The 12,717-nt window shown below is 47.3% G+C and overlaps 1 protein-coding gene across 3 annotated transcripts in view; it reads right to left on the reverse strand.

Annotated features, from left to right (window-relative positions):
- Nucleotides 1–764: 764 nt before the first annotated feature.
- The window catches only part of GATA3 (GATA binding protein 3), a 20,492-nt gene continuing 8,539 nt past the window's right edge, over nucleotides 765–12,717 (reverse strand). Inside the window, exons 4-6 of one of the 3 annotated variants that reach the window (XM_021696658.2) lie at nucleotides 11,330–11,475; nucleotides 6,805–6,930; nucleotides 765–2,865 (exon numbers count right to left, since the gene is read on the reverse strand). In XM_021696658.2, coding sequence (XP_021552333.1) covers nucleotides 2,581–2,865; nucleotides 6,805–6,930; nucleotides 11,330–11,475 — 557 coding nt within the window. In that variant the 3' untranslated portion in view covers nucleotides 765–2,580. The remainder of the gene's footprint in view (nucleotides 2,866–6,804; nucleotides 6,931–11,329; nucleotides 11,476–12,717) is intronic. The other 2 variants (XM_021696659.2, XM_021696660.2) reach the window with 2 other exon arrangements.

Raw genomic sequence — 12,717 nt, forward strand, 5'->3', positions numbered from 1 at the left:
TGGGGTCCTGGAATCGAGCCCCACATTGGGGTCTCTGCTCAGTGGGGAGCCTGCTTCTCCCTCTCCCTCTGCCCCTCTCTACCTCTCTCTCAAAGAAATAAAATTTAAAAAAAAAGTTTGAAAATTAATTAGGGATACAATTGCCTCAAAAATATTTGAGCAATATTTTAGATCTACAATCTTGTTCTGTGTTTTCTAGATTAAACCCTCTCTCCAACTGCCCTTCTAGTGTCTTCTATTTAAGTGAAGTCAAAAGAAAAAAAAAAGAACAAAACCACGGAAACACGTGGTAACGCTCTAACGAAGAAACTGAATCATCGTTATCATGTATATTTTAGATCTTTTGCACCATCTTCTAGAAATATCTTAGAATGCCAAATCAACGGACAGAATGATAAAATGACACTTCTCTGAAGAAGGAGTAGGATCAGAGATGCTGTATCACCGCAGTCCCTCAAACAAAACATAGCTGGAGTACTGAGTTTGGGACTTTTCTACGTGTGCGCCCCCCCCCCACCATCCCGCCCCAAGAATGTCAAGAATTTGAACTCCCTGTTCTTAAGGTGAAAGAGCATGGACTCAAATCTGTTCACGAAGAAAGTAGGTGGCAGACCCTGAGACATTGGAGCTACACGAGAAAATCTCCCAAATTTAATATGGCAACAGATGATGAGTTCCTTCGGTGCTTTAGAAGTCGCTGAAAACAACATTCCAAGGGCAGATCATTAAATTAGGAGCCAGTAAGATCTCCGTTTGCATCTCAGTTAAGTCTCTAACTCCTTTATTTCAACATTTAGCTTTAGGTTTAAAATATTTGCTAAGAAAGCAGAGAGGCGATTTAACAGAGATTTTAAAGTGTGTGCCATTGGTTACACATTCTGTCAACAGAGTAAAAGGAAACTATACAGCGTTAAGTTACAAAAACGGCTATTTCGTGTGTCGCAAACATGCCAATAAACCCTCCACTGCCGTGTTATTCAATTCAACAGTAGAAAAGCAAAACAGAGATGAACTCAAGCCCCAGCCCAGCTCCTTCACGTCTTGGAGAGAAGCACGAGGAATCCATCATCTGCAGTCCACCTGTGGATCTCCTCGAGGAAACTGTCCCCCTTGCTCCTGCGAGGAGACTTGGCTGCCCAGGCCCAGGGTCTGCAGCTCACGAGGGGACACAGAAGGTACTCCGGTCCCCCCGGGGGGAGCGGGGGGCAGCCTCTGGGCTGCAGAGAGAGCTCCAAAGATGCCCGGCTTCCCAAAGGAATAAATGTTTGCATTACCTCCTAGTGAATAACTTAACATGTTTGGGTTTTGTTTTTAAATTAGCTAGAGCTACCAGATTCTCTAAGAGCTTGGCCACCGCTTCAATAACGATGTTATTTGGTGGTTTTTAAAATATGTTCACCTTATTTTTATATTAGTATTCCAACAGACTGTGTGAAAGGCAGTGATCACTAACACAGAACACAATAGGAGCTAACAGTCAGCCCGGCTGCTCTCAGGACCCCGTCTGTCCGGCCGAGGTCGCTGGCATGCACGTCGGGAGCTCATACATCGCTCCCCGGACAGCCCAGGCTTCGGGAGGCGTGAGGGAAGAGACAGATGCTGCTGTACCCTTAGAAGCTAGTTAATAAATATCATCAAAAAACAAAATGGAAAAGAAGCCCTCCGGAGCACAAACCACCTTAGGTCAACTGAATATCATCTAGTTTATTCAACCAAAAAATTGAGAAAGAAGGAAAATATGAAAACAAAAAGTAGTTCTTAACACTAGCAGTAAATAAATTTGTACAACAATTCAGTCTGTATAATATGATGAAATAAATCTACATCTCTTCTTATTTTGGTGCTTTGAATTATACATACAAACAATTACAGGGACTTGTTCACAAAGCGGGGAGGCCTGAGCGAGGCTCTGGGACCTCCTCGATGGCAATGTGTGCATGAGTGGCCACACTGACTGCCCAGAACTGATAGAATTTTCTAGACAGAGGCCCACCGCTTTGAACGAATGATTTGCCTACGACTTTTTTCTTTTTTTTTTTTCTTTTTTTTCTTTTTTTTTTTTTTCCTCTTAATGCATCCAACTGTGACCAGTGCAAGGAATCAACACTGGCGGTCTGTCCATGTGAATAGCAGACCTAGTTTCTTCTTAATTTCCACACTTTATTTCCCCCATATTCCTTAAGATTCTTGGCGTCCTTTATGCCTTTCTTACAGCTCCCCAGATGCAATAACGTCTTCTTCAAATGTACAGTATTTTCTTACAATATAAGTTATATGCAATGTTCGGCATGGTTTGTTTTCTTTTTTTTTCTTTTTTTTTTTTTTTCACAGCACTAGAGAGACCCTGATAAATAGGGAATATGAGTCTGAATGGCTTATTCACAAATGGGATCCAGATTCGGTGATCGAGAACACAGCACAGTGAGGTCCTTTGCAAAAGTGACAACCGCCCTTTTGCTTTCTGCCTTCAAAACATAGATCCATCGGTTCTCGGCTTCATGATACTGCTCCTGCAAAAAATGCACGTAGGAGGGCTGGAGGGGCTCTCGCCGGGAGGCCTAGAAGCATTGAGCAGGGGCTCTAGCCCATGGCGGTGACCATACTGGAAGGGTGGTGAGGTCCGAAGGAGAGGCTAGACGGGGGGTGCATCGGCGACGGAGTGGTCAGCATGTGGCTGGAGTGGCTGAACGGGGAGATGTGGCTGAGGGAGGTCATGTGTCTGGAGAGGGCAGCCGGGTTGAACGAGCTGCTCTTGGGGAAGTCCTCCAGCGTGTCGTGCACCTTTTTGCACTTTTTGGATTTGCTAGACATTTTTCGGTTTCTGGTCTGGATGCCTTCCTTCTTCATGGTCAGGGGTCTGTTAATCTAAACAAAGATCAATTTTTTTTTTTTTTTTTTACTTTTTGGCTGGCTCTGAAAGGGCATAGGCTTTCACCCCTCAACACGGCTGCTCTGACCACCCCACGCCAGGGATCTGCTTTCAGGGGCCCCCTTCCTCCCCACCCCTTCCTGTCTCCTTCCCGGGGACCCCGCGTCCTGCAGATTCGGTCTGTGGCCAGTTCGGTCAGTTGCAGCAACCAAGAGATCAGGGGTGAGGTGTTCCATTGCAGAGGGTGTTAATTATGTTCATCTACATCAGTCACTTTGGGGAAAATGTTCCCCAGGAAACTCTGCATTCCCAAGGACTATGTTCTAGAGACCCACCTCATACGACTGCCTTTCTCTGGTAACTAAAATATAGTAACTGGTCTGATTGCACTAGAAACTCTTTCGAGCATTTCATGAAAATGGAGGCTAGGAAGGAATCTTTAAGATGGAAGTAACACTCTGCCCTCATCGGAAATCTGCACTACGGACCAAGAAAGCACTGACAATGTGATCAATCTCGAGAGTTGAAGTCCCTCTGCTTGGGGAGACTAGGGCTGCACCCCTCTCCAAACTAACATTCGGTTGCCTCTCTTCTGCCCGGCTTTCTCGCAGTATCAGGTGCTGTAAAAATCCTCCCCTGGAATGTGTAGGTTCTGGGGCCATGTTTGAATGCAGTGTGTCTCTCCAGAAGGTTGGTCCCTCGCCCCCATCACAGCAACCAAGCAATGACTGAAAGTTGCGATTTCTGCCTAGTTCTGACTCTGCACTCCTAACCAGTCAAAGAGCCAACCGACCCATCACCGAGTACTTGCTAATAAGCACTTCGGGGCGTGCAGAACTGAGCTGACATGAAAGCACCCTCATCCTGAAAATTCGAGAGCGGGAGTGAGCTCCAGGAAAGAGACAAGCAAGGGCCTACTCTGAAGGTCTTCAACTAGTCTTCCGCATCCGAGACAGCATAGCGTCTCTCTCTTTTTTTGAGAAGCCTCTGTCTGTTTTGTTCTTAAAATGCATTTGCAGGGAGTAGGGAAGGTGGGTAGAATCAAGAGAGGGGACTTTACAAAGCAAGCAGAGATCACTCCCCACAAGAGGTCAGAATCAGAGGCACCTCAATGGCAGACAGCTGCCCCATCCAGCAAACCACGCATCTGGCCAAGCATCAGGGAAACATGGCAAGCCACCTCGAGGACGGAATGTCAGGGTCCCAGTCGTTCCTGACTCCTTAGGGAAAAAAGCATCCTCTTCCACCCGGGTCCTCGAGGGTGGAGGAAGAGAAGAGGCTCTCCTGGCTCCAGGATCTACCTGTCTGCTCCCCAAGCTGGAAAAAGACAGTTAAGGGAGACAGAAGCCAACGGCCAAGAGCAAAAGGCTGCCAACAACGCTTCTGGAGACAGCAGACACACAGCTTCCTGGGGCTGAGCTGGGAGAGGTCACCCCAAAGAGGGGCACAGAACCACACGCTGGAGCTGAGACCCAATTCCCTCATGCGCCAGGAAGGTAGAAGGGCTAAAAGGTCACTGCCAAAAGAACATCTCAGGGTTCCTTCTTCAAAGTAACAATCAAGATAAAGACACAGGCTGCACAGGTGATAGGAATCTACGGTCCCATCAAATCTTGCCCCAAGATAATGTCTAGACACACGGCTCTTTACGGGGATATCTAGATATACACAGCCAGATATCGAAATATAATATCTAGTTACACAGATAGCAGCACAAACCCAGATGACTAGTCTCAACACCACCTAGGTACACTGATCCTGAGATAGGTAGTTATCGAAACACCCAGATAAGAAGAAAGGAGCTCCCTCATAGCATACATATACAGGCATCCAGATGGGCATCACAAACACGATGCGATGAGAATGTTAATAGAATATGATCTCCTGTTGTTAGATACACCTAAATTGCCTCCTTTCGTGAAGTCTTGCTAAAGCATAGAAGACAGAAAAACCACTCCTGTTGGGGAGCAAGGTCCTCCCCCAGCCACTGGAGCCCAGCCACGAAGTCGGGAGCGAGTTAAGAATAGGGTGGGAGTGAGCAGTGAAGATCTGATGAGAAACCGATAGGCTTCCGAACTTTCCCTTAGATCAGACATAGTCGAGACCACATCTCACCATGGCTAAGCAGTCCCAGAAATTTACGGCTGGTTAATCTCCCAGCGTTCCTGTGCTTCTGTGCGAAGAGAAAAGAAATCTCTATATTCAGCCAATTCATTACTTTGAATTGAACTCCAGGACACGCTGAGATGAGAAAGTGTTCACTTTCCCCCGGTCCCTATCAGTCCTCACACTCCTGCCTGACCTCGCCGGCAGGTCTGGGCCGCTCTGAAATCAGTCCCCACTCTTCCACTCCAGCAGCCATGTTCATTGGCCAGTATCCTGTGATACTTGACACTCTGAGTCATAACGCCTTCAAGTACAACGGAAATAAAATAATTTCTGCCCTGCCTGCATCGTGGGACTATCTGAGGCTCGAATGTAATCAAGAAACTTGAAAGTTCTTTGAAAACCATAAATTACAGCCAAACACAATCGGGAGAGGCTGGGCCAACGGCTGGGTAGCCCAGGAACTCTGATGCCCCAAATCTTCCAGATTTTCATCACAGATCTGTTTCTCTGCACCGCAGGGAGCAAGTAAATTCCCCAAAGTGAAAGCGGAACTCGGGGTTCACTGCTGATAAGCAAGTATATGCTGCAGTCCGAGGCTCGAGAGGCAGTGACTAGTAAGACCAGTTCCATTAGGCTGGGCATCACACAGGGACCGTGGTAGGAGGGGATGACATGGAAGGCAGGGACCGGAGTGTCACGAGGTCCCTGGACATGGCAACAACTTACTCCCAAAAGGCAAAGAGGGACTAGGGTGCCGGGATCACCCTGAAGAAGTTCTCCTGTGACTCAAAAAAAATCTAACCAGAGAAGCTTCCTCCCGATTCCCAGGTATTCCTGGGTGAGATGAGTTCCCAGCCAGCATGGCCCTGAGCAAGAAGCCTCTTCCCCATTCAGCCCCAGACTCTGCCAAAGTCAGGTTGGCAAAGAGAAGTTAGCAGAATCCGAGCAAAAGAGGCGAGTGAGAGAGACAGAGAGAGAGGACGAAATGGCCATTTTCTTCTTCGGGATGAATTAAAACTTCAGGCCTCATGAGGTCACAGCCTGTTAGCCAGAGTTATTTCCGGCACACACAAAAATACCTGATCTTTTCTGTTTTGAACATAAAGATATTACAAAACGGGGCGGGGGGGGTGGGTCGGCAATGGAAAGATTAGAAACGACACAGCTACGCCCAGGTGACTGGCTGGTGATTCTCATTCTGCGAAGAAGACACAGGAGAGGAGACAAGAGCTTCTCTTCCCTGGGACGGATAACCCCTCTCGGCGGCTGTCCTCCGGTCTCTGCTGGTGAGGACAGAGACATCGGAGGCAATCTGCCAGGCATCTCATTTCCCATCTTTTACACAGAGTCCATGTAACATCCGCAGGGCAGGTGAGGTGAGGCTGCCGTCCTCAGCCCTGCACGGCCGCGCACACGACTCCCCTCAATTCTCTCCACCTTCCCCTCCCCTGCTCTTGCCTGCTCTCATTCCCTCTTTGGCAAAAAAAAAAAAAAAAAAAAGTGTCAGCTGCAGGGAAACCATCAAACTATACCGGTTTCCCAAAAGGGAGACTGGAAAGCGTAGGCCAGGCCCCCCTTGAGGCGCTGGATGGCCGCACTGCCGTGTTGTCCACACAGATGTGGGGCGCAGGGTCGTCCTCGGCCCCACACTGTCCCGTCTCAGCACCGCCGGGGGGACAGAGCAGGTCCACTCTGACATTGCTGCTCTGAGGCCTGCTGTTTGGTCCAAGGGAGGGCGATCCAATGGAGAAGGGGACCCGGGGCGGGGGACGCCGTGTCCCGGGCACCCCCAGGACAGGAACCAGGTCTGGTCCCGGGACACTTACATTGTGAAGCTTGTAGTACAGCCCACAGGCATTACAGACAGGGTCCCCATTGGCATTTCTTCTCCAGAGCGTCGTGGTGGTGGTTTGACAGTTCGCACAGGACGTACCTGCTCTTCTGGCTGCCGACTGGGAGTGGGGGGTGGGGGGAGAGAGAGAGAGAGAGAGGGTAAAATCAAAACAAAGGTGAAATGGGCTTTCAGAACCACGGAGACACACTGACAACAAGAAAAAGAAAAAAATTATCATTGAAATCAAAACTAGCAAGTGGCCCACATGAAAGTAATAAAGATCCCCAAAAGCTGCCTCAAGAAGAAAAATACAGCCAATCCCCTGGCACAGGATCGAGTTGCACGGTCGTCAAGGGGCCAGAATCTCACCTGCCACTCTATGGGGCAGGATCGGGAGGCTCAGAGAGCCCACACCACCGCCCTGAGCTAATGGTCCCCCAAGCCTCAGCCAGCAAAGTTGCCCGCTGTTTAACTTGTACGGGTAGCAACTTTGAATTAGCGTGGTACCAGGCTCTCAGGACCCCCGTGCACCAGACTCCCGGGAAGCCGCTTGCAAGGGCAACTGCCAAGAAGATCGATGCTCAACGAGGCCATCACAACACATGAACAGCAAAGGGAGAGCGAACCCAAACATCCAGAGCACTTGACAGCTCCCAAATAAAGAAATGCTGGATTCAAAAGAGAACAGGGGGCCCTCACAGTATGAGAGCGTCCACGCCTGTGTGCGTGCGTGTGTGTGTGTGTGTGTGTGGCACGCACCCACAGGACCGGCCACTTAGGAAGCACCAAGCAGGACATCCTTCATGAGCCAGACCCCCAGCAAATCTGCAGCAGCCTTATACTTGCCTGGCCCACACTCCTGGTGACCGCCACCCTCCTTCTCTTTAGGTGGCTTTCAGTTCATGAGCCAAACTGAAAAGCACGGAGAATTCTGCTAATCAACAGGAACCCACCCCCACCCCCCATCCTGCTCTCATTTCATTTCACCTTCGTGAAATTAGGTATTTCCTATTTGCTGTTCACAGAGCCCAAGAGTGGCAGGTCAGATGTCAGGCTCAGCTTGAATTTTAATTATTTGGTTGTGTCACTGACTTCATTTCCTTTAAGAGGGAGATTTTTCTTTCACTTTTTGACACACTTAAACTTACGGAGGGTACTATTCTCTACGTCCACACTCTAAAGAAAAAAAAATGTAAACTCAAACACTTTCCAAAGAAAACGAAGTTGGGTCCCTTTTAACATATACCTCTGTCAATTCCTTCTCCTCTTCCCCCGACCTACAGGGACAATTTTAACTGCAAAAGAAGTATTCCCCGGCTCTGGACTGAAATATATTATCAAAGCCCAGAGGAGGAGCAAGAATTCAGCTATCTGTGATCTAGAAAACTCTGGCATGTTTACAAGAGCCTGAGATCAAACTAGAGGGATCGTGGTATGCTTTTCCATCAATATTTCATCAAGCAAAAAGTTAGGCCCAACACCCAAAGCTGCCAGATATGGGCAACCTCGTGGCTATTCTGAATCAAGCCGACTGATTCCCTTCCCTTCAAACCACTACACTGTCCCACAGATAGGCTCCTCTTTCCTACAAGCTTGAAGAGCAGAGTTATGGCTTTTATTTATTTATATTTGGGGGGGGTATTCTTTTTTTTCTGTGTTCTACAAAAACCGGGAAGAAAAACCAGCTCTTCTCTGTCATCATTGAGAAAGTCCTACTTTCTGGCTGTCCATTTGGGAAACAGTTCCCCATAGCCCAGGGGCGCCGCCTCTGACCCCGCACGTCCATGCCCACCCACCACTCGTGAACCGTGCTGGGCTGAGACCAGACTAACTGGTACTTGTATACTCTTGGGAAGAAATCAATACAGAAAATCAGTGCTTGATGATTCTGACAGCGATGTGATCATGTGATTATTATTATCTCCCTGTACTTTTTTCTTGACAACAGATACTGAGATCGAGTCGATTAATATCTACGCAGGCAGCAGATTTCCTAGCTCAGCAGGTTTAAATGTGTGCTACAAGTGCATAATACCAGCTGGTAAAAGTCAAGCTCCAAGCCAGGAGGTCCCTGGTGCAGTCCTTCCCAGTGTATTGACAGTAACGTAAATACAAGCGGCCTCAGAATACGTCTCTGGTCCACAGACTTGATGCGAATTTATACAGACTCTAAAAGCCACACTGTTTGGTTCACTAGCAGGAGACAAAGTACATTAATAAAGCAAGCTCAACTCGGCTAGCCAGTTAGACATACGAAAACCCTGGCAAGACTCGGAAAAAATATTCTATGGATCTCCTCTCTAGTCATTTCTTCTATTTCCTGCATGAGTTTATTCAGGGTTAGATAGGCATCTTACTGAAGAGCTAGCTACATTATGGGCTGGGTGGTCTTCAGCAAATCTGGAAATGTGTACAGCCAAAATAGCAAATTGGGGAGGCGGGGCTGGCGTGAAGGAACAGGAAATATAGGGAAGAAGAAAAAGAAAGTTCTAGGTACTCAGAAAGAAGTCAAACACATCTAAGGGCTAAAAAAAAAAAAAAAAAAAAAAAAAAAAAAATTTTAGGGACCCAAAAAAAAAAAAAAAAAAATCAAGGGGAAAAAAAAAAAAAAAAAAAAAATCCTGAATGTGCTCTGAGTCGCTCTCCGGAGCATATGAATTCCAGGGAACTAAAAATACAAAACCACCCAGAACAGATGAGTAAGAAAGAAAAGACAGCTTAAAATGTGACAGCCAATGAACTCCAGAATTAAAAGCAATTATTACTCAGAGTTCTAGAGATTTCTTATGAAAGGCGAATGAAGACAAACTTATATAAAATGCAAGTACAGCCCTCCTATGCAATCTTCCCAGACAGAAGAAACCCCAAGAAAATGTCAAATACACTCTTGCTCATCAACCAGCCCATAGTCTGAGACTTTATACCCTCTTTTTTCTTCTCTTTTTTTTTTTACCTTAAAAAAAGTCTAATTATAAGGATGTTACCATGACTTATTTTAACAAGAAAGTTGTTGTTGTTGGTTTTCTTTTCCTCTCTTTCTTTTTTCTTTCTTTTTCTTTTTTTTTTTTTTTTTTTAACTAAGGCCAGGTTTGAGTGATTCAGAACATTCTTTTGTGGTGCGATCATATTCATTCTCTGCTAACACCTCCAGCCATTTTTTTTTCAAACACTTGTTCTGATACGTTCAAACATCTTGATGTTTAGGTTGGGGAAGCTGAGTTGTTGTTTATGAGTTATCTCCAGTGCTCAGATATCCGGCAGCTTTTTCCTAGGAAGTTAGCTTTGCACATGAGAGAAAGGAAAAAAAAATACCCAAGTGCATGGGGACAAGTGGGGGGAGGTTGAGAATGCTGGAGAGGGGGGCAAAGATCAGAAGGAATAAAGCTGGGAGACCCAGGATTGCCAAAAATTAAAGTCACGTGGGCACTTCCATCCCTAGAAAGTTTTTCCTTCTTCTGAAAAGGATGTGAAAGGTGTTAAGTTGCACTAAAATCTGATGGAGATGACAATTCTTTAAAATGAACAAAAACACACACTTAGAATTTGATGGATGCTGCTTTATCCACTAATCTGCATGGGGAAATTCCCCTCCTCCCCTCTCTACTTGGTGAATGTCATCACTACAAAAAGCATTTTGATCTCTTGACTGTGGTTAGAGTTATCATTTGCCCAGCCTGCTTTTATTTGTCTGTTACATACACTTGCTATTCAATCCAAGCCTGAGGTTCCAAAGACAAGTTCACCAATGAACTCCTCCTGCTTGTCTTCCTTATAAATTGCTCAAGTATTCCTAAGGGTCAAGACTTTTGAGAAAGAAAGAAGGAGGGGATTAAAAACCATCACCCTCCCGGTAGTGGTTCAAAGGGGAAATAAGAGCAAATGTTACATGAGACCAAGAGGCAAGACAGGAATCACAAGTTTTTCCCAAAGGCATGAGCTGTGGAAAGTCCTCAGTCCTTAAGATCAGGAAAGAAGAAAAACTCAGCTCGATTCAGGGGCTGCTGCTAGTGAGATTCAGCTAATGGGCCCCATCCTTCTTAAAGCACGGGCACAGGAGACCCCTCCGTGGCACTGAACCTGGCTCACTTCCTTGGGGGCCTGCCGCTCAGGGACGGGGTCTAGATTGTTCCTGGTACATGCATCTGCACACAACATCTCTCCGTCTGTGGCACAAGCGATTATCAATGACTCTGAACTCACTTGCCCTGGTCCGCTCTCATTCTATTTGCAAACACATTAGAGATTTGATAACCAAAAACCCAGCATCCTTAAAAAATTTGGTAAGTGACTTAGGAAATATGAAGGGGGAAACAAAAAGAGAGAGAGAGAGAGCGAACTTTTCCGTATATCCAATTTGAGAAAAGAAAAGGGGGGCAGGGGGGAAGGATCCCCAAGCAAGCTGACAGGATTTTGAGCTGTCCTGCCAATTTCCTGCAGCAAGCGCTCCTTCCTGAAGAGAGGAAATTAAAAACACACAATGGTTCGTGTCAGGTCGGTGTTTCTGGAGGAGAACTCACCAGCCTTCGCTTGGGCTTGATGAGGGGTCGGTTCTGTCCGTTCATTTTGTGGTAGAGCCCACAGGCGTTGCACAGGTAATGCCCGGTGCCGTCCCGCCGCCACAGTGGGGTTGAGGTGGCCCCACAGTTCACACACTCCCTGCCTTCTGGAAACAAGACCACACATAAGTCACTTATGGAAGGAACACTGACAGCACTCAGAAGGAGGGCATGAGAGTAAACTTGGGCACTTTTTTTTCCTCCCCTCTCTGCACCCTCTATTGGGGAACTTTCCCCCCACCTCCCACCCCCCAACTCCCTTAAGGCGGCTCCCAAGTGGGGAAGGGTCGCACCCTGGCCCTGTCACGGCTTAACCATTCCCGCACACGCTCAGCTCCCGCCCCAAGAAGCGGCTCATGAATAAACAGCAGCAGAACCTTGCTCTGGGCCTGCCTGACTTGATGGGGAAGAGCAAGTGCAGCCAAGGAAGAAGGCAAATGGCAACTTGAAATAGTTCCCTGAGAAAATGTGAAGTCCTGGACTGTGGCAAAGCAAAACATTCCAAGTTGGTTCCCTCAAAGGAAAACAAAGGGGCCTCATTACCATCGCGGGGTGTGTCTATAGAGATCAATTAAATCCTGACGATTCAGATGGGGGAAAAGGAAAGATGAATTGATGGCTAGATAGATAAACAGAGAATAAATCGATGAATAGACTGATCAATGGGCTGATTGATTTTGAGGACCCAGGACTTTAGATTTTACTTCCAATAAAACTGGAAATGTCCCCGGCTGGCAAATAATAGATGAAGACCCAGTGGGGTCCACTCATTCTCCCCCACCACCTTTTTTCTCTCTCTAGAAAAGGCCAAGGTTTTCTATGATTTACCAGCCACTGTGACAGACACCGAAGGTGAAGTATGACCCCAGCTGGACCAGGCCAGGAGGTGTTGGAGGGAGGAAAGAGTCGGAAGGAGCAGCATGAGGGGCAGATCGGGAGAATAGGCCAATTAAAGAAAGGGGGGGGGGGGGGGGGGGGGCAGCCTCTCGGTCAGCTTATTAACCAAGGCCTTCCTGCAGTAGCTTTTTTCCCAAAAAAACAAACAAATAAAATAAACAAAAAACCGGCCAGGCCGGTTCACTCCAGGGGCAGGAGAGTGACCCAGACCCATCTCCTGAGGGAAAGCTCCTGGAGAGAATCCCTCAAAATACCATTTTAGGACCACAGAGGAGTTTTGCTCACTGATTTCTTTCCAACTTCTGTGGGAGAAGGAAAGGGAGGACAGTTTCTGGGAGAACCTGCCCAGCTCTTGGGGGGCCTCATCCTCCTGGCAGGCATGTACTAGCATCTCTGCCAACCAAGCCAGACTGGGAGGAGCTGCCTCCCCCCACCACCCCGCCCCTGCTCCC

The sequence above is a fragment of the Neomonachus schauinslandi genome, chromosome 5, assembly GCF_002201575.2.
Source record: "Neomonachus schauinslandi chromosome 5, ASM220157v2, whole genome shotgun sequence".
NCBI classification, from domain to species: domain Eukaryota; kingdom Metazoa; phylum Chordata; class Mammalia; order Carnivora; family Phocidae; genus Neomonachus; species Neomonachus schauinslandi.